General features: G+C 54.7%; 1 protein-coding gene across 1 annotated transcript; it reads left to right on the top strand.

Annotated features, from left to right (window-relative positions):
- The first annotated feature begins 900 nt into the window (after positions 1-900).
- Positions 901-18,223, top strand: PGD (phosphogluconate dehydrogenase). Its single transcript, XM_032301555.1, has 13 exons — positions 901-1,034; positions 1,664-1,739; positions 2,528-2,707; positions 4,561-4,626; positions 5,749-5,867; positions 8,784-8,853; positions 11,055-11,189; positions 13,294-13,483; positions 16,687-16,817; positions 16,995-17,128; positions 17,290-17,389; positions 17,528-17,650; positions 17,735-18,223. Exons 1-13 carry the CDS (start codon positions 1,027-1,029, stop codon positions 17,852-17,854), a joined length of 1,452 nt encoding a protein of 483 aa, XP_032157446.1. The 5' UTR covers positions 901-1,026; the 3' UTR covers positions 17,855-18,223.
- Positions 18,224-23,071: the final 4,848 nt, after the last annotated feature.

Below are 23,071 nucleotides of genomic sequence, written 5' to 3'. Positions count from 1 at the left end.
CAACTCAAGGGAAACTCAAGGAAAAGAACAAATTAACAGAATGCCTTTAGTGCAAAAAATAATACAGGAAATTTCTACATCCAAGACAGATCCTGAGATTTTAACTATTCAGAGTGAGATTCCATTGGCATTCAAAATACTGTTAACTGTGATTTAGTCTGACCTAACTTCCAACAGGAAAAAACACGATAGTGGGACACAGCTTACAGGTAAGTTATTACACTGTATCTCTTAAAACCTGTGTTACAAAGTAGCTTGTGCGGTTGCTGGGACGGAACTAGCTTTGGCCTTGAACGGGTCACAACTGGGCCACTAACTAGGCATTAACCAGCTGCGTGACTTTGGTTTCTGGTGAGCACTTACTACGTGCAAGGGTGCAAGGTACATGTTAGATGATACGAAGCGTTCACAGAAGAAAAAAATCATCAAATGTACTGGAGGCGCCAACCCGAGTGTCCTCTGCTCCGGGGTCCGGGAGGAGCCGCCCGCCGTCCCTCCGCCGGTGACCGCGAGCCGCCGGGCCCCCAGTGCCCGTCCCGGGAGCCCCCACCGCGCCCCCTGCGTCAGTCCCGGGAGTCCTCTGCTCCCGACCCGGCCCCCTCACTTGTCCCGGCGCCCCCGCTCCCTCCAGCGGTCCTCGCGCCCCGCCCACGCCCCCGTGTCCGTCCCCGGGGCCGCGCGGCCTCCTCCACCTGTCCCGCCTCCTCCGCCAGTCCCAGGCTCCCCCGCCCTGCCTGACTCCGCGTTGCCATCGATGTGCTCGGCGCTCTCCTGAGCCGGCCCCCCGGGAGTGGGCGGGTCCGTTTGCCTCAGGTGGTCTAACAGGCGCCGGGGAGGGCCAATGGCGTAGCTACAAAGCCCCGCCCCTTCCTTCCGATTGGTCGGCGCCGGAAGGCCGCGGTCAAGGCCCTGGGGGCCAGAGCAGGAGCGCGACTCAGCCTCGGTCGCGTCGCCGCGCGCTCTATCCGCTCTCCGGCTCCGTCCGCTCCTGCCGAGTCTGCCGCCGCCGCCGCCGCCGCCGCCGCCATGGCCCAGTGAGTGACGACCTGCGGGCCGCGGGGGAACTTTCCGGGGGCCGGCGTGGAGGGCGGAGCCACCCCTGACGTCGCCTTGACCGCGGGGGTCGCGGGAGCCCGGCCTCGTGGCGCGCGGAGTCCCGGACCTTCAGGGTCCCAGCCCCGTCGGGCCCAGGCCCTCTGCCTCTCGCGGCGGCGCCGGGCGGATCCCGTGTCCAGAAAGGGTCCGGCGGGGAGGGGGCCGGCATGGCCGAGGGAAGCCGGGGCCGGAGCCGGAGGGGAAGTGCCTGGACGGTCGGCGGCTGTGCCTGCGGGGCTTCTTCCCGGCGCGGGGGCGCGGGGGCGTGGGGGCCGGGGACGGCCGCAGTGAGTCATCAGCGGGTGGCCTGGGCAGAGCAGAGGTTGCACGCCCTCCTGCAGGATTAGTGGATCTCAAGAGAACTCGCCGTCCGGTGAAGTGGGGAGCGCAGGGTGGCCCGTCTGCAGTGGCCTGGGCGGTGCACGCCTGGTTCTCCAGGGTGAAGGGGGGCAGGGGAAGAGGGAAGGCAGATTGTTCATAGGAAAAGCTAGGACACTCTGGGTCTCTGCGTTGGAATGGATTAAGTGGAACTGACACGTTTTCTTTGTTCCCTTTCCTGGTCTTTTAGAGCCGACATTGCACTGATTGGACTGGCTGTCATGGGCCAGAACTTAATTTTGAACATGAATGACCACGGCTTTGTGGTAAGTCCGGAGAACACACACTTGTCTTGTGGGTTCTTGGTGTGTCTTGGTGCGCTGCTGCTGATTTCCAAGATCCTATGCAGCTGCCACTTCTGACAGATCCCCTGTTGCTGCTCAGGAGGTTTTGCCAAGGAAGGACAAGCACCAGTTCCGCTTGTGGGCGGTGGGGGGGTGGGGTCAGCTTCACCTTCTCTGAAGGAGAGTCTTGCTAAATGCATCTGTAAGGTTGCAGCCGGAATAAACCTACCCAGATCTTTCTTTTTTTTTTTTAAGATTTTATTTATTTGAGAGAGCGGGAGAGAGAAAGTACGAGGCAGGGGTGAGGGGCAGAGGGAGAGGGAGAAGCAGACTCCCTGTGGGCAGGGCTCCATCCCAGGACCCCAGGATCATGACCTGAGGGAAGGCAGACGCTTAAGTGACTGAGCCACCCAGGCGCCCCATCTTGCCCATAGCTGGAGGAGGAGAAATCCGCACTGGGTTGGTAGAGCTCTAACATCTTTGTCTAGTGAGAACTGGGGTGAGTGAAAATTTAAACAGTACAAACACTAAGCTTGTTCTGATACAAGGAGTATTGGTGACAAAAGATAACAGTTTGCAGCATCGAGTCCCTTGATTTGAATCTGAGTCCCAATCAGCTGGTGACAGACTCCTGCCTGGTTTGCCTCGGGCAGCTGACCTTTGCTTCTGTTCCTTTCTCTGCGGTAGAAGTTTCACTGCCACTTAATCTAGGGGTCTGAAGGTCTTCTGTGTCCCTGATCTCCTGAGCAGACCTTTTTTTGTCCTTCTAGGTTTGTGCTTTCAATAGGACAGTCTCCAAAGTTGATGATTTCTTGGCCAATGAGGCAAAGGGAACTAAAGTGGTCGGTGCTCACTCCTTGGAGGAGATGGTCGCAAAGCTGAAGAAGCCGAGGCGGGTCATACTGCTGGTGAAGGCTGGCCAAGCAGTGGACGATTTCATCGACAAACTGGTGAGGCCAGCTCTGCTCCCAGCTGCTGCTGGCGGGACAGCTTTTCTCCTGCAGTCCGTCAGCTGTGTCGCCACTTTTTACTTAAGAGATTTTTTTTTTTGCCTCTTTGGTGTCTGGATGTGAGCTGCTTAGTTCAGACAAAACAGTGCTTCGATGTCTCAGTGTTGGTTAACCTGATCGGCACGGATTAAGTCACCGCGTATCCTCAGGTGGTAATCATTCCATATATATGAAATTCTAGGACACCAATGGACATTTCAATTAGAATTCACTAACAGTAGGAGTAGAAGTAGTAGGGAGCTTGGTCTGTCTCTATCATCGATGGTCAAAAAATTTACTGTTTTGGTTATGGATTATACGTGCTTAGAACTGTTCACCAATAAACCGTGGTGTCCAAATTTAGAAGTAGATTTCACTTTTTTCAGCATTTGTATAAAATAACAATATGTAAATTGTTCTATAATTTAATATAAATGATGAAATCTCCTTAGGGAATCCTAGGGATATCTACATGCTGGGTACTTATTTCTGAATGATTTGGAAGAAAAAAACCTATGTGTATGGGCTGCAATGGCCTTGGGAGGACAGGAGGGTGACCCTCGGGCAGGTGCCCAAGAGAGGGCCTCTGTTGCACTTCGGCCCTGAGCCTCAGCTGTAGGGGCGCTGCTTTGTAGGGCTCATTCTGTTTCTGTAACACATCGTAGGCTGACGGGTCCTGTAGGCCCCAGGGCTAGGGGGTGGTGGGTTTCCCTGCGTGCTTCACCAGGCTGTGCCCTCGCCAAAGGGCCAATGGCCACGCATCCACTGGGATGGCAGTGGAGGGGAGGAGCCAGTGGCGACAACAGGTTCTTCCCCAGGGAATGTCCCCAACAGCGTTTGGTTAACGTACGAAGATAACTCAAATTCTCAGTGACAGCTCTGGAAAAACCGAGGCATTAGCTGTGAGAGCGTAGGGATAGACAAGGGCAAGGGATGAACCATTCCTTTCCTGCGGGAGCCCTGTTAACAGTGGGGGGGTCTCCGCAGGGAGCAGAATTTGTAACCAGTGTGTTACCACTTTAAAAAAGAATGACCTAGAAAGGAAGAATGCTGTGATAAGGAAAGGACACACCAAGCTTTTCATGTAGCAAGATGCTAAGCTGATCATGATTAGCTATACACAGAATGGACTGGAAGGCCGTAGCTTATTCTCCAGCATAAGAAAGTACAAAGTCAAGTTCACTGGATCCTTGTGCGGGGAGACGGAAGAATAACTTGTAAAGCCAGCCTCGTCGTGTCCTGTAGGAAGATGTGCTTGTCCGAGGCCTGGTCTCCTCCTGCCACCTCTAGACTGGGCTGGTCATGGAGTCACGCACCAGACCCGCTGCTTACCGGGCCCCTCCACTGCTGAGGGCAGATTCTGTAGGAAATGATGGGATCCTTTAGAACGAGTCCCTTTGCTGGGATTTGGGACTGTAAGACAGCCAGTGGCACCCAGTGGAAACACAAAATTTTTCAAGCAGGTTTTGGTTGTTGTAAAATTTTAAATCTCGTTTTTTTTCTTTTTTAATATTTTATTCATTTATTTGACACAGAGAGAGATCACAAGTAGGCAGAGCAGCAGGCAGAGAGAGAGGGGGAAGCAGGCTCCCTGCTAAGCAGGGAGCCCAATGTGGGGCTTGATCCCAGGACCCTGAGATCATGACCTGAGCCGAAGGTAGAGGCTTAACCCACTGAGACACCCAGGCGCCCCAACATGTGCTTTTAGATTGGATTTATCTGGGATAAATTCTTGTTTGTTTTAATTGGTTAAGGTACATTCTATTTTGTCTTCCATTTCTTTGGCCCACCGTAATGCTTGCGTCTGGTTACAGGTACCATTGTTGGACACTGGTGACATCATCATTGATGGAGGAAATTCTGAATACAGGGACACCACAGTAAGTATTCTTCAGTCTGAGTTCTTTCTGGTTCTGAGAACATTCTAGAAAAAGTATCAGCATTGCACACGTGCTGAAAGAGTGGACCGTCCTTCTGCAGTGCTGATCCTGGGGCTTGGTGCCGATGCTGCTGTCCTCAGCCTCGGTTTCTGCTAGGACGTACTTGAGGTCACCTCAGGCATACGTGTAACTCAGAAGGAGGGCTTCCGCGTGGATGCAGGAGGCGGACGGTTCGTGCTTAGCTCTTCCCTTCTCCGCCAGCAGCCCATGGTTGAGAACCACGGCTTTACTGGCCTCGTGTGCTGGGAGAAGACCCTGTATTGTCCTAAGTGCCAAGTGACAGGAAGTCATACTTGTATGAAGCCAACTCTTAAAAACCAAACCCGCGCCCCCCAAAGCCCACCAGCTCTTAATGGAGTCTGACGGTACTAGACCTTCCAGGAAAATGAGATTTATTTATTATTTCCCTTTGAGGGAAAGGTAGCTATTTTAAACTTCCATGGATTTTTTTTTTAATATTTTGCTTATTTATTTATTTGTCAGAGTGAGAGCACAACCAGAGGGAGTGGGAGGCAGAGGGAGAAGCAGGCCCCTTGCCGAGCAAGGAGCCTGATGTGGGACTCGATCCCAGGACCCTGGGATCATGACCTGAGCCAAAGGCAGCGCTTAACCAACTGAGCCACCCAAGTGCGCCAGATTTTTTTTTTAATTAAGTAATTTCTACACCCTCAAACTCAAAACACTGAGATCAAGAGTCACACACTTTACTGACTGAGCCAGCCAGGCTCCCTGGATTTTTTTTTTTTTTTTGTCCTGACTCCCAAACTGAGGGTATTAAATCTCTTTTTAAAATTATTTCTTTTTATTATTTGTTTATTTTTTTAAGTAGGCTCCACACCCAACATGGGGCTGGAACTCACAACCCTGAGATCAAAAGCTACATGCTCTACCACTGAGCCAGCCAGGTGCCCCAGGATAAAATTTCTGGAATGATCAGGTTATTCTTGGCTCCTGGGGTCATTTCATGTCCTGGGTGGGCTCTCCATTCCTGTGTCTACCTCCTCTCATCCACTGGGAGAAACTGTCTTATGGAAGCATAATGAAATTCTTTCTCTCATGTAGAGACGATGTCGTGCCCTCAAGGCCAAGGGAATCTTGTTTGTGGGGAGCGGAGTCAGTGGTGGAGAGGAGGGGGCCCGGTATGGCCCCTCACTTATGCCAGGAGGGGACAAGGAAGCCTGGTGAGTATCAAAGGTGCCATCCGTTTCAGCACAGGGAGCCTGAGCTGTGAGGGGAGTGAGCCGTGGGCACCTCTTGCCCCCCTGATCTCTGCGGGGCCTGAGTGGCGGAGATCCCAGGAAGAGTTCTTCCGTCTGTACATTTACTGCTTTGACTTCCTGTGTGCGAGGTTCTCTTCTGCCCTTTGATCTCTGCTGTTTCCTCCAAGACTGATACTAGAAGCTCTAAACAGGCTTACCAAGTTCAGGGGCTTTAAGGAAGCTGTTAGAATAATGTCCTGGGTACTGTGTGGACTGGGAAGTAAAGTCTGCCTCTCTAAGTGGTGCCCAGTCCTAAGATAACCACTCATTTAATAATCATGAGTGATGGAAAAATCTGATGAGGCCTGTTTTGTCCCTGGGAGAGTGAGGTGGAAGTTTTGTATCTGACTTGGGGACAAAACAAGTTTTACACTGTGCACTGTGCTGTCCGTAAGGGGAAGAGTTGGCCATGGCATCGGTGATGTAAGAGCAGGGGTGCACGAGGCGTGGGGGGTGGTGAGTGGGACAGAACCAAAATGAAAAGGTACAAGTACTAATCACACCTGACTCAGACGGAGGGAAACCTGCTGCTGATATTGCAGAGAGAGCAAGCCAGACGGAGGGAGGTGGGTGAGCAGAAGAGAAAGAAAAAAGGGATCCTTTTGAGGGAGACGTGGAAAGGTACCATTCTTTTCTGAATGAGTTTGATTTCCAGTGTGCTAGAATGATATTAGGGGTTAAAGTAAGGAGTGATCAAACCTAATTCCCAGAGGCAAAGGGTTTCCTGGGGAAGGTTATTCTTTAAATTAGCTCTCTGATGAGTTACTTGGGATTCTGTGCAGTATATGAGATCTAAAAATTTTATTTATTTATTTATTTGAGGGGGAGAGAGAGAGTGTGTCAGTGTGGGGAGAGGCAGAGGGAGGGAGAGAATCCCACGCAGACTCCCCACCCAGTGCGGAGCCCGAAGTGGGGCTCGATCCCAGGACCCTGAGATCATGACCTGAGCTGACATCAAGAGGATGCTTAACTGGGGCGCCTGGGTAGCTCAGTGGGTTAAAGCCTCTGCCTTCGGCTCAGGTCATGATCCCAGGGTCCTGGGATCGAGCCCCACATCGGGCTCTCTCCTCAGCAGGGGGCCTGCTTCTTCCTCTCTCTCTGCCTGCCTCTCTGCCTACTTGTGATCTCTGTCTCTCAAATAAATAAATAAAATCTTTTTTTTTTTTTTTAAAGATTTTATTTATTTATTTGTTAGAGAGATCACAAGCAGGCAGAGAGACAGGCAGAGAGCGAGAGGGGGAAGCAGGCCCCCTGCCGAGCAGAGAGCCCGATGCCGGACTCGATCCCAGGACTCTGGGATCATGACCTGAGCCAAAGGCAGTGGCTTAACCCACTGAGCCACCCAGGCACCCAATAAATAAAATCTTTTAAAAAAAAAAAAAAAAGAATGTTTAAGCCATTAAACCACTCAGGCGCCCCTGCAGCGTGTGAAATCTGGAAGTAGATAGCTTCCTGCTTCTCAGAAGTTTACAAACATTTTCTTTTTTTAAGATTTTATTTATTTATTTGACAGAAAGATCATAAGTAGGCAGAGAGACAGGCAGAGAGAGAGAGAGAGAGGAGGAAGCAGGCTCCCCGCTGAGCAGGGAGCCTGATGTGGGCTTCTATCCCAGGACCCTGGGATCATGACCTGAGCCGAAGGCAGAGGCTTTAACCCACTGAGCCACCCAGAAGTTTACAAACATTGATCTTGGGCTAGACATGCAGACGATACACATGAAGACACTTGCTAAGGCAGTGGTGCCTCACTCGTTCAGTGACTCCATCTCTCAGACCGTCGGGCAGTCGTAAGCATACGGAAGACTTGTTCACTGTTCGCTCAAAGTAGTAGGAACAATGGTTAATAAAGTATTTAAAAGGCGATTGTCAGGGTGCCTGGGTGGCTCAGTGGGTTGGGCCGCTGCCTTTGGCTCGGGTCGTGATCCCGGGGTCCTGGGATCGAGTCCCGCGTCGGGCTCTCTGCTCAGCGGGGAGCCTGCTTCCTTCTCTCTCTCTCTGCCTGCCTCTCTGCCTACTTGTGATCTATCTGTCAAATAAATAAATAAAATCTTTTTTAAAAAAAATAAATAAAAAATAAAAGGCGATTGTCTGGGTGGCTCAGTCAGTTGAGCATCCAACTCTGGATTTTGGCTCAGGTCACGGCCTCGGGGTGGTGAGATCGAGCCCCGGCAGAGGTAGGAGTGGCGCCGTTGCCCTAAACGCTCCGTATGAGTTCAGGGAGGTTCTAAAGCTTCACGCAAAGCTGTCGTAACTCTGATCCTGAGCATGAGCTTTGCAAGCCTGGCAGTCCTGTGTCTTTACCAGAAACTTTTTGGGAAGAAGCCTTCAGTGGTCGTAGTGAGGAGAGCATAAGCGGAAAGCCTCATGAGTTCGCGTCTCCTCTCCGGGGACAGTGGGAGGGAGGAGGAACAGCCGCTTTTTCTCTGGGTCATCACAAAGCTGCCCTGGGAATCCTTGCCCGGTTCTGCGGGTGCGGAGCCCCGCCGGGCCTGAGGCCGCGCGTCCAGACTGACGACAGGACGACAGGATGGCAGGATGACAGGCGTCTCCCCGGGAGCCTCCCTGTTGCTTGCTGTTTGAGTCCCAGCGCCCGAGAAATTTCTCCTGCTGCTCTGATGCTTCCGCTGGCCTTCCTGTCTTCCCTCACCAGCCAGTCTGCCGCCTCTGCGGGGCTTACCTCGTGGACTCGCTCATTCATTACTTTTTCCACAGTGGTGGGGGGGGGGCGCTTCCACCTCCCACCCGCAAGAAAACGATTGGGGTGGGGGGTCCTTGAGTATTTATCTGAGATCCCGGTCCCTCTTTTCAGCCCCTAAACTACACGGTTCCTTCCCACAGGCCCCACATCAAGACGATCTTCCAAGGCATCGCCGCAAAAGTAGGAACGGGGGAGCCCTGCTGTGACTGGGCAAGTTCTGGCTCCTCTTTCCAGCCGGCTGGTAACACGGGCACAGATGGGACAAAGCGCACAGAGCCAGGACCACCTGGGGGGCCACAGTTAGTTTGGGGACCAGCTTCACAGTCTTGAAGTCGCTAGCGCAGTGATGGCCGAGGACACGAGCCTCTTTTATGTGGCCTTGCCTCCTGAGTGTTTCAGAGCCTGAGGCTGGTGTTAAAAACAGCCCTGCGCCATTCATCTAGAAGTTGGATTCTTCAAGAAGGTACAGCAAGGACGAGGTGAAGCGAGACTCGTGTCATTAGCTGTGTGACTTCACGAAAATGAAGAAAGTGTCACAAAGCTGGGCTTTGCCCGCCTGCACGGAAGGAGGATTGAGGGGCTGGTGCGGGCCGCTCAGAGGTCCGGGCCACGGATGTGGAAAATCTTTCCCGTCGCCCGGGATCAGGTGTTCTGTGCTCGAACAGAGCCCGCAACGTCAGGCCTTCCGCCCGCACGAAACAGGAGGGAGGCCTGGGCTTGTTCCCATGCGCCGCCCTCCCTGCGTTTCGTGTTGCCGCCAAGATAGTTCTGTCCCAGCTGCAGACTCAGGCCGTGCCACGGGTGGGCGAAGCGCCAGGCTGAGAGACCTGACCTGTCACCCCGGCTCTCCGCCCACGGGGGGCCGTTAGCGAGTCAGGAAGGTACACGGGTCAGTGTTTTGCCCCTAAAATGTGAGGAGGGGGTGGTCTCCGAGGTCTCTAGCTCCTAGTCCGCTCTGTTTTACTTCGTGTGCGGGAGGTGAAAGGCAGAGATGGAGGAGGCCTGAGGCCGATGAGCAATGAGGGGGAGGCCCGACCGTGCCCGGGGACGGCCGCGGGAGCCCCCTGTCTGGTCTGTGCCTCTTAACCAGTGTCCCCGAGTCCGGCCCGGTCTGCTTAGGGTGGAGAGGGGCGGGGCTGGATCTGGAGGGTTGAGATGTTCTCATTAGTGTCAAGGACTAGGAAGGGAACATTCCAGCCTCGACAGTCAGTGACCGCAGTGAAAGGACAGCCGCAGTCCCTGCTTTGTAGACGCGCTTGGGACAGAATCATGACGAGAAGCCAGGACGGGCCCTGCTGGGTCTTGACCGAGTCGGGGGCTGACATTCCAGAGCCTCCAGGCTTACTCTCGGGCTGTTGGCAAAGCTGGTGCGGATTCTGAGAGCAGATGCTCCCTCGCTCACTACAGGAGCGACGGAGCGAGGGAAGACGGTGCTGGCCGCGGTCCTTGGCAGCCACAGGTGTCAGGAGCCAGAGGGGGCGGGTCAGCCGCGGAAACGCAGATGGCGGAAGTCTCCGACAGAGGGGTCAGTCGTTCGAGTCCCAGCGGGGACAGCAGAGAGCACGCGGGTCAAGCAGACCTCGGGCCACCGCACACGTGGATGCCTGTCGTGGAGATGGCTGCGCCCGACTCGGAGCTCGTCGCCACCGGATGCTTGACCCCGAAACTCCCTTTGTTCTAATGCCTGGCCCACCGTGCCTGGCCCACTGAGCGATTTTCAGATGCTTTGGTTCCCCACCCAGCTCATCTGTAGGGACAGAACGTGCCGCTGGGACTGAGACTTGTCACCACTAAAATCTGTAGTTACTTGAACTGAACTCACAGACTGGTGTTCCAACCGTATGGGTCCCGCCAGCTTTCTCATAAACCCGTATCTCGTCAGCTGAGACGCGCTGGCACGAACACATTTCGAGGCTTACCAGGTGGACGGCCAGACCGCGGATCCCGGGTCATTTTACCCCTAGGTAGCCCCGTAGCAGCAGCTACGACACAGTTACATGTTTTCTAACTTGCCGGTGGTTTAATCAGCCGACGGGCTGTAAGCCCTGGCGGTGGGAGAGTGGTAACTTCGGGAAGAGGGCATCTTTCACTCGTGGGCAGGGTGGGGAGCGAGGGCCCTGCTAGCAAGGGAGGGCGGGAGATGCAGGCTCGTGAACCGCACGTGCTTGCAGCGAGTTGGGAGGCTTGGAGAAAGCTCGAGAGAAACGAGTTCAGAGTGAGTTTGAGAACACTCGGCTGGCTGGGGCTTTTATTGGATTGTTACGTAGTGATGCTTAGTGTTAAAAACACTACAGATATTTGCTTCCAAACTGTTATTTTTTGTATGGGGAGGGAGCCTCGCCAAAGAATGTGCCGTGGGCTTTCCCGGGGTCCTGCCTCTGAAGGCCGCCTGGTGCCTGTCGCCCCGACAGGTGGGAGACGAAGGAGCCGGCCACTTCGTCAAGATGGTGCACAACGGGATCGAGTACGGGGACATGCAGCTCATCTGTGAGGCCTACCACCTGATGAGGGACGTGCTGGCCATGGAGCACGACGAGATGGCAAAGGTGAGTCCCGGGCCTGCGTCTGGGCTGCAGCGGCCCCTGCTGCTCGGGTGAGAGGGATTTGCCTGTGGAGTAAAGCCTTCCTCCGCCTCCTTCCAGGGGTCCTGCTGGTGGGAGGATGGAGTCAGCCCGGGGGCGCCTGGGAGGCTCCGTCGGTGAAGCGTCGCCTTCAGCTCAGGTCGTGATCGTAGGGTCCTGGGATCGAGCCCCGCATCGGGCTTGGGGGGAGCCTCCTGCTCCCTCTCCTCCCCGAGCATGCACTCTCTCCTACTTTCACTCTTGCAAGTAAATAAAAATGTTAAAAATCTTTTAAAAAAAAAGATGGACTCAGTCCATTTGAAGGGAAGCTGTACGATAGGATAGCGAGCCACGGAGCCAGAACTCCCCCGAGAATCTTGGCATTGATCACTAGCACCATTTAGTGGCCCTTCCTGTGTCGGGCCTGTGTGCTTTCATGGTCGTTACCTCATTTGGTCTCGCATCATCCCACGGGGGAGGTGGAATGGAAGCTTGCTTTCCTGGTCAGGCTGGGAATGGCTATTGGGCAGTTAATCAGAAATTAGTCAAAGTTGGGGAAACATAAACATCCCCCACCCCGCGGGGCGCCTGTGTGGCTCAGTGGGTTTAAAGCCTCTGCCTTCAGCTCAGGTCATGATCCCGGGGTCCTGGGATCGAGTCCTGCATCAGGCTCTCTGCTTGGCAGCGACCCTGCTCCCCCCCATCTCTCTGCCTGCTCTGCCTACTTGTGATCTGCCAAATAAATAAAATCTTTAAACCCCCCCCCCCAGCATTTTATTAGGAACCAGCTATTCAAACACACAGCAAAGTTGAAAGAATTCGGTCGTGAATATTTGTGTGCTCACCACCCACATTGTCCTTCTGCATTTTTCTTGCTTTGTCAAATGTCTGTCCCTCTTTTATCAGTTTGATCTTTTAAAAAAACATTTCAAGGGGCACCTCATTGGCTCAGTGGGTTAAGCCTCTGCCTTCGGCTCAGGTCATGATCTCAGCGTCCTGGGATCGAGCCCCGCATTGGGCTCTCTGCTCAGCAGGGAGCCTGCTTCCTCCTCTCTCTCTGCCTGCCTCTCTGCCTACTTGCGATCTCTGTTTGTCAAATAAATAAATAAAATCTTCTTTAAAAATAAAGAAAATTTAAAAATAAAAATATATTTCAAGGTTAGCACCAGTACTCTTTTCTCTGAAGACTTCAGCAGTGTCACTAGGTAAACATTTACTTTAACTGGAAATCGAGGAAGACACGTTCCTCCCGCATCCAGTCCTTTCCTCCAAGTGTGGCTCTGCTGGCCAGCGTCATAGTCCTCTTTCTCGTCGTCTAGGGTTTCCCCTTCCAGTGCCTTCGAGTGGAACATGATTTAGGGACACTTCCTTGCAAGGTGCACGCTGCAGAATCCTGCCAGAGTTTTTACAGTTTTTCCCCCTAATGTTTTTGTTTTAAAGTTTATTATTTTTTTAGTAATCTCTACACCCAAGATGGGGCTTGAACTCAGAACCCCGAGATCCAGAGCTGCAGCCTCCCCTGACTGAACCCCAGCCCGGCCGCCCCCCCTCCCAACTTTGAAACGTGTCATCCCTGCTCTGTTTTGCTGACCTGCCTTCACTCTTCTTTCTAAAACAATTTAACTTTATTTTCGTAGAAACAGGGCTTCTCTTCTTGTGTGTTCAGATGTAATGAATTTACTGAAAACAATGTATTTATGGATACGAGTGCTGTCCTATATGCCAGGAACCATTCTCGGTGTTGGGGACATAATAGCCAAACAACCAAAGCCCCTGCCCCCCGGCTGCACGGAGCTGGGACACACGACAGTCGCTCCGCGGCAGCGTGCAGCTGGCTGGCGGGAGCTTATGCAGGAGAGGAGGGGGCGTAAGGAGGTCCCGTGAGCCGGGATGGCCTCCGAGGAGGCGGCGGTGCGAGCAGACACAGCTGACTCGTGGGGAGCCGCAAACTCGACTCCGGGGAGCGGGGCTCAGCCCCGTACGCGGAGCGAGTCGTGAGCACCAGTCCTTGCAGACGAAAGCCGGGGGCCCCGGGGCTTCTGCGCGGGCCCGGTTTCTCTCACGCTGTTCCTCCCACGTCCCGCGCTAGGTGTTTGAGGAATGGAATAAGACAGAGCTCGACTCCTTCCTCATCGAGATCACGGCCAACATCCTCAAGTTCCGAGACAGCGACGGCAGACACCTGCTGCCGAAGATCAGGGACAGCGCGGGCCAGAAGGGCACGGGCAAGTGGACGGCCATCTCGGCCCTGGAGTACGGCGTTCCCGTCACCCTCATCGGTAACGTGCGCTCCCCGCCGAAGCCCCTCGTCTCTTTCGCTCTTGCTGTGCTTCTGGGATGCTGGTGTAGACCGGCCCCTAAGGACCGGCCCCCGGCCGCCTGTGTGCGGCGCTCAGCGGCGTTCAGTGCTTTCCGCTCCTCGGGCGCGAGCCTGTGCTCTAGCCTCTCCTCCTGCCAACCTTCTCTCGGTCACACGGGCTCTGAGGGGCATTTGGGAGTTCCTGGCTTTCTTATCCAGCTCGACCTTCTGGCTGGCTTTTGTCTTGGGAACTGAACTGTGGTCAGTGACCTCCATGACCTTTCTAATGGGGAAGGTCCCGGTAACGAAATTGTTCACGAATGACGTGAGATTCCGTCCTCAACATTTGTTAATATTTTGCTGTGGTTCCCCCTCCTCGACACTTTACTTATTATTTATTTATTTATTTAAAAAAGATTTTATTTATTTATTTGACAGACAGAGATCACAAGTAGAGAGTCAGGCAGAAGGAGAGGGAGAAGCAGGCTCCCCACTGAACAGAGAGCCCGATGGAGGGCTCGATCCCAGGACCCTGAGATCATGACCTGAGCCGAAGGCAGAGGCTTTAACCCACTGAGCCACCCAGGCACCCCTATTTTTTATTTTATTTAAAGGTTATTTATTTTTAAATTATCTCTACACCCAACATAGGGCCTGAACTCATCACCCCGAGGTGGAGAGTCACATGCTCTTCCTACTGAACCAGCCAGGCACCCTTCCCCCAGACATTTTAAAAATGAAATACAGCCTATACATTTCAGGTCCTTTAGGAACTCTCTTCCTTTGTTCCTTCCCCTTCGTTTGAAGAAAGGCACGATCCGGACCACTGGTGTGTGTCCTTTTCGTGGATGTTGTGTTTTAGAGCAGCGAGTTCAGACTCGAACGGGAAAATACGGGGCGACGGAAAGCAGAAACGGACAGATAGCAGATAGTAAGAGGACTCAAACAAATTGGTCCTTTAAGAATAAAACAGATACACTTCTGGCGAGATTGAAAACAGTAGAACAGGGTGCCTGGCGAGCTGAATGAAAGGCTCATCTCCGCTCCTGGCAGAATGGCTCCCCCTCTAAACACAGATTTTCCTCTCTGCTTGGCCGGTTAGAGGCTGCGTCCCCCATGGATTAGGGCTCCCCGCGGCCGGCTGTGAGCCACGCAAGAAGCAGGTCGCTTAGCCAGCTCGGTGCAGAGGGCAGCGGCCGCTCTTGAGCTAATGTGAGGGCTGCCCAGGGCAGGGGAGCGAGGGCACAGCCGCCAGGAACAGTTTCTTGGTCACCGGCACCGGTGGAAGGGCGAGGAAGGGTCAGAAACGATCCTGCTCTCGGGGGGGGGAGAGGCCCACTTCTCCCGGTCAGAGGCAGGCTAGGCTTCGTCTGTGGGTGGGCGCCCTTCGTGTTTGCTGGACCAGTGGGGAAGGAAGTCTTCGAGCTGACCCTTGGGTAACACAGGGTGTTGTGTCACCCTGGCCTCCTTGCGCCAGCCGTGTCCCACTGACACTTCCGTCCCCTGGTGCCGAGTCATCGTGTGTGTGCAAAACTGGCGAGGGCGAGCCCACCGGGCCGCCCCTTGACGCCGGCGTGTGTGCTCCGAGTTCGGGCAGTGCTGTTGGGTGTGTGGCCGGTCCCCTTCCCTCGAAAACAAAGCCCAGAGGTTTTACTTCATTTTACCTGCGGGGGACGGATTCGTATGTGTAATTGACTCTAATTGTGTAATGTGTCAGTTGAGCAAGTCGGCTTTTTGAAGGGCAAATTTTTGAGAAGTTTAAATATCTTGATATTGAAATGTTCATTCAAATGAAACAAAATTATGGTGATTGTGGATGTACTGGAAAAGAAATTTAAATAATTAAAAAATGGGGTTTTGGGAGCTCCTGGGTGGCTCAGATGGTGAAGCATCTGACTTCGTTTTAGATCATGATCCCGGGGTCCTGGGATCTAGTCCTGTGTCGGGCTCCCTGCTCGGTGCGGAGTCTGCTTCTCCCTCTGCTGCTCCCCCTGCTTGTGTGCTCTGTCTCTGTCAAAATAAATAAAATCTTAAAAAAAAAAAAAAAAGGAGTTTTTTGAGGGGCAAGTCTGCTGTTTCTCCGTGTACTGGCTGTTGCAGGCAACCCCCAGGTCAGGGTGACCCCACTGTAGTTGAGCACTGAGCGAAGTTCAAGGCTGTCTGCTGTGAACTAGTTTTTGAGGGGCAGTGAGTGCTCCTAAAGAAGAGAGTCTTTGGTGAACATTAAAAATTCCAAGCCCTCCCAAGTGAAATTGAAATTAAAAAAAAAAAATGTTTTTTAAAGATTTTATTTATCCATTTGTCAGAGAGAGAGAGAGAGGGGGAGAGAGCGAGCACAGGCAGACAGAATGGCAGGCAGAGGCAGAGGGAGAAGCAGGCTCCCTGCTGAGCAAGGAGCCTGATGTGGGACTCGATCCCAGGATGCTGGGATCATGACCTGAGCCGAAGGCAGCTGCTCAACCAACTGAGCCACCCAGGCGTCCCTGAAATTGAAATTTTACATATGGATCAGCAGAGTAATTCCGAACCAAAGTGCTTTTACTTCCTTGTTTTTTCTCTAGAACTCCTCCCGTTTACTTTTTTTAAGATTGTATCTTTAAGAAATCTCCATACCAACGTGGGACTCGAACTTATAACCCCAAGATCAAGAGTCGCAAGCTCCACCGGCTGAGCCTGCCGGGCGCTCAGAGCTCCCGTTGTGAATTGCACGTTGATCTTTGTGACTGTACTTGGGTTCATGCTGGAAGATTGATTTCTTTGGAGTTTTGATTATCAAATCAACTGTCTAGAGGTTTTTATAAGTTTAAAACTTTTTATAAGTTTGAAAATTCTTTTTTTTTTTTAATTTTGTTTATTTGACAGAGATCACAAGCAGGCGGGGGTGGGGGGAGCAGGCTCCCCGCTGAGCAGAGAGCCTGATGTGGGGCTCAATGCCAGGACCCTGAGATCATGACCTGAGCCGAAGGCAGAGGCCCAACCCACTGAGCCACCCAGGCACCCCAAGTTTGAAAATTCTTTCTGAGCCAGGTTCAATTTTGCAGCCTAAGGTTGAGACTTCAGCTCTTGGTGCGACTGGAAATCCGATCCTTGACTAATTTCCCTCCTCCTTTCTGGCGTCTGTGTCCTCTTTTCCTGCCGGCTTCACGAATGAGCTCCGGTCACGCTCTCCCCTCCGCTCTGCAGGAGAAGCGGTTTTTGCTCGATGCTTGTCATCTCTGAAGGACGAGAGGATTCAAGCCAGCAAAAAGCTGACAGGTCCCCAGAAGATCCAGTTTGAAGGTGATAAGAAAGCATTCCTGGAGGATATTCGGAAGGTGGGGCCCAGTCCCTGACCGTGGTGGCTGTGGGTGCCTTGGGCAGCAGTGGGGGCAGGAGGCCGCGGGAGGCCGCAGAGTCCAGCAGTGTCCTGTTGCCACCGTCCACGCCAGGCCCGGCCTGCTGGCGGGGAGCACGTGGCTAACTCTAGCTCACACGGGTCCATCGTCCCTTAGGCCCTCTACGCTTCCAAGATCATCTCGTACGCGCAAGGCTTCATGCTGCTGAGACAGGCGGCCACGGAATTCGGCTGGACCCTCAACTACGGCGGCATCGCCCTGATGTGGAGAGGGGGCTGCATCATCAGGAGGTGAGTGTGCGGCACAACCCGCCCCCCACCCGCCGTGCCCCAGGGCGGTGCTCTCGGCGCCCGAGCGGACAGTCTCCCCGCCGACTGCTTCCCCTGCTTCCTGCCGGGCGCTCAGTGCGCCCAGGTTAAGGCGGTGCTTTCTTCCCTCCTGCTCATTTCAGCGTCTTCCTGGGAAAGATAAAGGATGCATTTGACCGGAACCCACAACTTCAGAATCTCCTGCTCGATGACTTCTTTAAGTCAGCTGTCGAGAACTGCCAGGTAGGCCGCCCAGAGCTGGGTGCGGGGGTTTGGTTTTTCACTTCCCAGCCTCGGTGCCCGTGGAATTCTGCCACTTGGGAAGGAAGCAGGCGTCTTCCCTGTGGGCTGACCCCTCGTCTTTGGCTCATTTCTGCTCAGGGCGCGTGGCGGCGGGCAGTGAGCACCGGGGTCCAGGCGGGCATCCCGATGCCTTGCTTCACCACCGCCCTGTCCTTCTACGACGGGTACAGACACGACGTGCTGCCGGCCAACCTCATCCAGGTGAGCTGTCCCAGCCGGGGGGCGGCGCTAACTGGGCGGCGGCCCGACCCCGTTTCTCCAACCACCCGACTTCTTGTCTTCTAGGCTCAGCGGGATTACTTCGGGGCTCACACTTACGAACTCTTAGCCAAACCCGGACAGTTTATCCACACCAACTGGACGGGCCATGGGGGCAGCGTGTCGTCCTCTTCATACAATGCCTGATCAGACCAGTCGCCTGCCACGGTTCCCGGGACGGGGGGAGACATTCCAGGGGCCGCCCGACGCTGCTCACCTAGCCCTCCGCCCCACTCTCTGCTCAGACCTTTTCTAAGATAGTCTCCTAAGGGACTCCTGACAAGGTCACGTGAGTGTCCATGTGAAGTGGCCCTGGAGAAGCCCGGTGCCCTCTGCCCCGGCGTCCTGGGGCCGAGCAGGAGGCCAGCCTGTGCGCCCGTGTGCCCTAGCCCCATGCGGCCATGTCCCAGCTCGAGGCACGCGTGGGGCGGGGGGGGACGTCGCTCAGACTGGAACGTTTGCGTCACGTGGTAGGTTTCCCGCTTTTTTCCACACAATAAAAGGTAGATCTACGTGTGCCTGTTCTCCCGATCGGTGCTCTCCCCTCGGCCACTCGGAGCCGCCGGTTTCCTCCCACTGGAGCCCGTTTCCTTCCAGCCTCGTGCGCTTTCTCCTCTCCATTTTCTTTTCAACCCACTGAGCCCCCCCAGGCGCCGCATCTCCGTCTTCTTTTTAAAAAAGACTCCCAAACGATACAAGAAACACAGCAGAGTTTAGCGTCGTGGTTACCTGTGCGGGGAAGGACGAGGAGGCGACACGGGACACGAATGTTTTCTCGGGTTGGGTGCTGGTGTGTGGCTGTTCATGGAAAAGTCTTCGAGCCTTCTCTGTGTCACACTTCACGCTGAACGCGTCAGGAACTACATTTAAACGACGTGAGGGGCTCAGTGTGCCCCCCTCTTTCTGTTCGTCCCTCAGCCGGGCGCATGGGACCTGGGCATTTTTAGCGACCTGGGCCTAGTCTTCAAATTGGGCTGTTCGCTTTATCTTGTTTACTCAAGAGAAAGAACCCTGCTGGCATACTTCCTTACTGGTAGGGTTACGTGGCCTGGGGCCAGTGGAATTGCTTTATTCCAACAGCTTAACTTCAGAAGAGTTCTCTGGAACACTCTACAGCGTCCTGCGAGAAGCCTAGCATAGAGCAGAGTGCTTCCTTGTTTTGACAGCTGGCGTTACACCGGCCTCTGACCGCTTTCAGAAAAGCGCAGGGGCTCGCAGAGCTGAACCGAGAGCCCGTCCTTTTCATCAAATGCTCAGCTTTTAAAGTTCTCAGCCTGGATGTGAAGCCTTAGCTAGACATGCCCTGTCCCCCCGCCCCGCCCCCACCCTCAGATCTCAGAGGTGCTGAGTCACTGCCCATGACAGTGTTTTTTCTTTCTTAAAAGATTGTATTTATTTGTCAGCGAGAGCGCGCAGGCACATCGGAGAAGGAGCAGCAGGCAGAGGGAGAAGCAGGCTCCTTGTTCAGCAGAGAGCCCGATGCGGGGCTCGATCCCAGGACCCCAGGATCATGACCTGAGCTGAAAGCAGACGCTTACCTAAGCCTACCAGGTGCCCCGACAGGGCCTTTTTTTTTTTTTTTTTCATTTCAGCTGGCCACCGTCCGGCAAGTACGTCCTTCGTTTCTGACGTAGCGTTCAGTGATTCACTTGTCACATAGAACACCCAGTGCTCGTCACACTTGTGCCCTCGCCTCCTGACTTGGTTCTGTTTTAGGGGATGTGAACCCCTTGATGCAGCGTTCCTCACAGGTGACCTCTGACGGCCTGCGCTGAGGCAGGCAGGTGCCCCTCGGGTGGAGAGCGAGTCCTTCGAGAGAAACACTAGGGCGGGGCGGGAGGCCAAGCGTCAACAGCCTGTGACGTAGAGCTGGACCGTCCAGAAGGCTGAAATCCTACTACCGCGCGCAGCAGAACTGACCTGCTCAGCACCCAGAAGCTATGGAGCTTCAGATCCAGCCCCTCCCTGCCCCCCTGCCCCCCTTCTGCCGAACTCCGGATGCTCCCTGCCCTCAGTTTTCCCGTGTGTAAAACGGGATAATAGGGCCTGTCTGCTCACGGCTATTTTGAGGACTCGAGTAAGAAGAGGCCAGCACCTGCAGGTAGTAAGCCCCTCTGTGTGGCACTCCTATTCCCGCCTCGGGCTGCCCCGTCCCTGACGCAGCGGGGTTTCTGCCTGTTGGAAACCACATTTGCGTCCCAGCAGCCCGCGGCGAGTTCACTGCAGACCAGGCCTCGGGAGGCTCCTGGTGGGCTCTCCTGCATCTGCTGGTGGGGCGTGTAGGTCGAGACCGACATCTTCCAGGAGACCAGAGGAGGCCGGTGGTGCTTTTCCAGTTGTGGTCAACCCCCCAGCCCCGGGGGAGGGTCACGAGAAAAAGGGCAGATTCGGATTCAGCAGGATGGGGTGTGGCCCCACGCTGTGCGCGTCTGAGCTCCCTACTGCCGCCGCGGTGGCCCCGGACCCAAGAAGGGCCTGGGCGCACGGGGAGGGCGGCCAGGCCCCGGGGGTGTGTGCCCCAACTCTGCTGGCCAGGAGCGGCACCGGAGGCCTCCGACCGCCACTTCCTCATCTGCGAAGCGTGTTAAAAAACCACTTCCCCGTCTCCGGGGATGGTGATGCTGTGTGAAGTGGTTGGCACAGCACCTGGCACAGCAAGGCCATGGTGAAAGGCCGCTGCTCTCCCGGTGGGAGGCTACCGGCCTCGGCCCATGCCCTTGGTGGGGAGACTGTTCCCACCAGATCGGCTTTTGGGCTTCTTGAAGTTTATGTCCCATGACTGACTTGAAGAACAGATGGGTAAGAACTGTTAGCTCCGGTAAGCCCTACCCGGATGCCTCACTAGGGGCCCGGGCCCCCAGCCCAGCCCCGCCGCCAACTCACCACCGCGCCGCACGTTACTGACCCTCTGGGCCCGAGCGCTTTCTCAGCGGCACAGAGGCCACTGCGTAGGGTCCTGGCCCGCCGCCTTTTACCCGGCTCCTGCGGGGGGTGAGCTGGTCCGCAGTTCCCAAGCGGTGGCGGTGGCGGTGGCTGCACTGGGGTTCCGCCTTCCGCCGAGTCTGTGTCCTTCGGCCTGGCCATGCGGGGAAAAGCCGGTGGCTACTCCAGGAAAGGGCCTCTCTGGGGGCAGACATCCTAGGCCTATTTGTTTCGGGACACAGACAAGTTGGTTATAAAGAGCAACGGGTCAGACGGGAGCAGACGGGATTTCTCAGCAAAGAGACTTCAGGCAGGGGTGGGCGAGTCACACATTCCTGGAGGAAGATGTGGAGGCCCCCCCCCCTTTCAGAACAGGCAGAGAGGCCTTCGGGATAAAGGTACCATGTTAGTACACTCACATGTACGTTAGCGCGTCTGTGTTCGCTGCCTGGTAATCCTGTGTGCTGTCGCAGGTACCGGTGCGGGGTACATTACAAAGCACCCGAAGAGCAGGTAATAACCATTATCACCCTAATTCTGTGGGTCAGGAACTGGAAGGCACAGAGGGCATAGCTTGTCTTGGTCGATGGTCTCTGGGGCTCAGCACAAAGACCTGAAAGCTCGGGGCCACTCCATGGCCAGCGTCACTCCGAGGTGTCTATCCTCTTTGTTCATCTGGTGGCCGATGCTGGCTGCTGGCTGGGACCTCAGCGAGGCTGAGGAAGGTACGTGTGGCCCCACTGGGTGGCTTTGGGCTGCCTCATGGCCTGGCAGCCCCGGGCTGGACTAACGTCTTACCTGGGGGCTCGGCTCCAAAGCAGAGTGTTCCGGCGAACAAAGCGGACATGACCTCGCCTTTTTAAACCTAACGGTGGATGCCGTGTGGCATTGTTTCAGCCACATTGTGTCAGTTACAAGCAGGTCATAAGCACCCCAAATTCAACAGGTGGATGGCAGCGCGGCAAGGTTCCAGGGGAAGCATGTGGGTCGGGAGAGGGTAGCTCGATTTTTTGAGCCAGTAGCAGCCACATATGCTTCTCTGGAAAAAGGTGATTTGTTACATGGAGAAGCCAGGAGCTCTGGCCCTATTCGGGAGTTTTTCTGAGCATCTCACACCATATCGATGGCACATACAAGAATATAGTCAGAACTGTGGGCCAGGCGCTGTTTTAAGGGACTCATTTAGTACAACACCCCCCGAAGCAGGTACTGTCCCTACCCCAGTTTACAAAGGAGGCACTGGGATGTGGAGGAACTAGTCCGAGGTCACAGGCCCCTGAAGCCCTGTCGCCGGAACACGGCCGCCCCGCGCACCCCCCTCCTGCTCCTCGGGCACATTCACTCCTCCACGCAGCCCCCCACAGGCTTCCTGTCACCTCCACATGCCAGGCAGTGTCGGGGACCCCGCGTCCGTGCGGCGAGCAGACAGAAGGTCCTGAATCCTTATGACGGCCTACAGAGATCCAGTGTTCGGAATCAGCATTTACGGGGCAGTTTTGGAGGAAATAAGTGATGACTGTTAGTGAACTAAGTGTTCAGGGCACCCTGTTTAATGCAGCTGAAAAGGATCCAGGAAACCTGGAAAGGCCCGTCTGACGCAGGGCGAGGGCTCAGAAGCCAGGCGGCTGCTCGTCAGATCTGGGCTCCACCACTTCCTAGTGTGTCAGCCTCGAGCAAAGTCCTCTCACCTCTGTGACCCTGGCCCCTCACATATCAAACGGGGCCCCAGTACCCACCGTGAGGGCGCCTGGGACAGCGGAGGAGCCTGGTAAGCTCCAGAGAAGGGCAGGCTCACCCCGGCAGGACAGGCCTGCTGTCACAACATGGCACAAGGCTGACATCTAGTGGTCGTCGTCGTGGCTGGGTCTTCACCCCGCAAAATCGCTCCATCCGAATCGATCCATTTTCTGTGCCACAATGTCTCAGCACCACATCTTCTCTATCAGACTCCGAAGTGCGTGGGTCCCCCACAGACCCCGAGAATAATGTCCTTTTGCCGTGGGAAGCGACTGATTTGTTTATACATATAGATAGATGTGTGTGTGTGTGTGTGTGTTTGTGTGTGTGTGTATTTTGTAGAGAGGGCGGGGTGAGCAGAGCAGGAGGGAGAGAATCCCAAGCGGACTTCACACCTAGCGCGGAGCCGGATGCAGGTCTCAGTCTCATGATCTTAAGATCACAACCTGAGCTGAAATCAAGAAGAAGACGTCTAACCGACCGGGCCACCCAGGCGCCCGGGCAAGCAGCTGTTTTAAAATGGGGTAACATGCAAGGTACAAAGCACAGACACGGCCCAGGAAATAACCATGACTATTTCTTGAGCACTCAGGTGCAATTTGGGCCTCACAACCACTCTCTGACGTTAGTACTGGGGTCCCCACTTTATAAATGCAGGAACTGGGGCTTGGAGAGGTTCTGTGCTTCGCCCTGGGTCACAAAGCT

This window comes from Mustela erminea, chromosome 10, assembly GCF_009829155.1.
Source record: "Mustela erminea isolate mMusErm1 chromosome 10, mMusErm1.Pri, whole genome shotgun sequence".
Classification (NCBI taxonomy): domain Eukaryota; kingdom Metazoa; phylum Chordata; class Mammalia; order Carnivora; family Mustelidae; genus Mustela; species Mustela erminea.
This window is presented reverse-complemented; position numbering and strand designations above follow the sequence as displayed.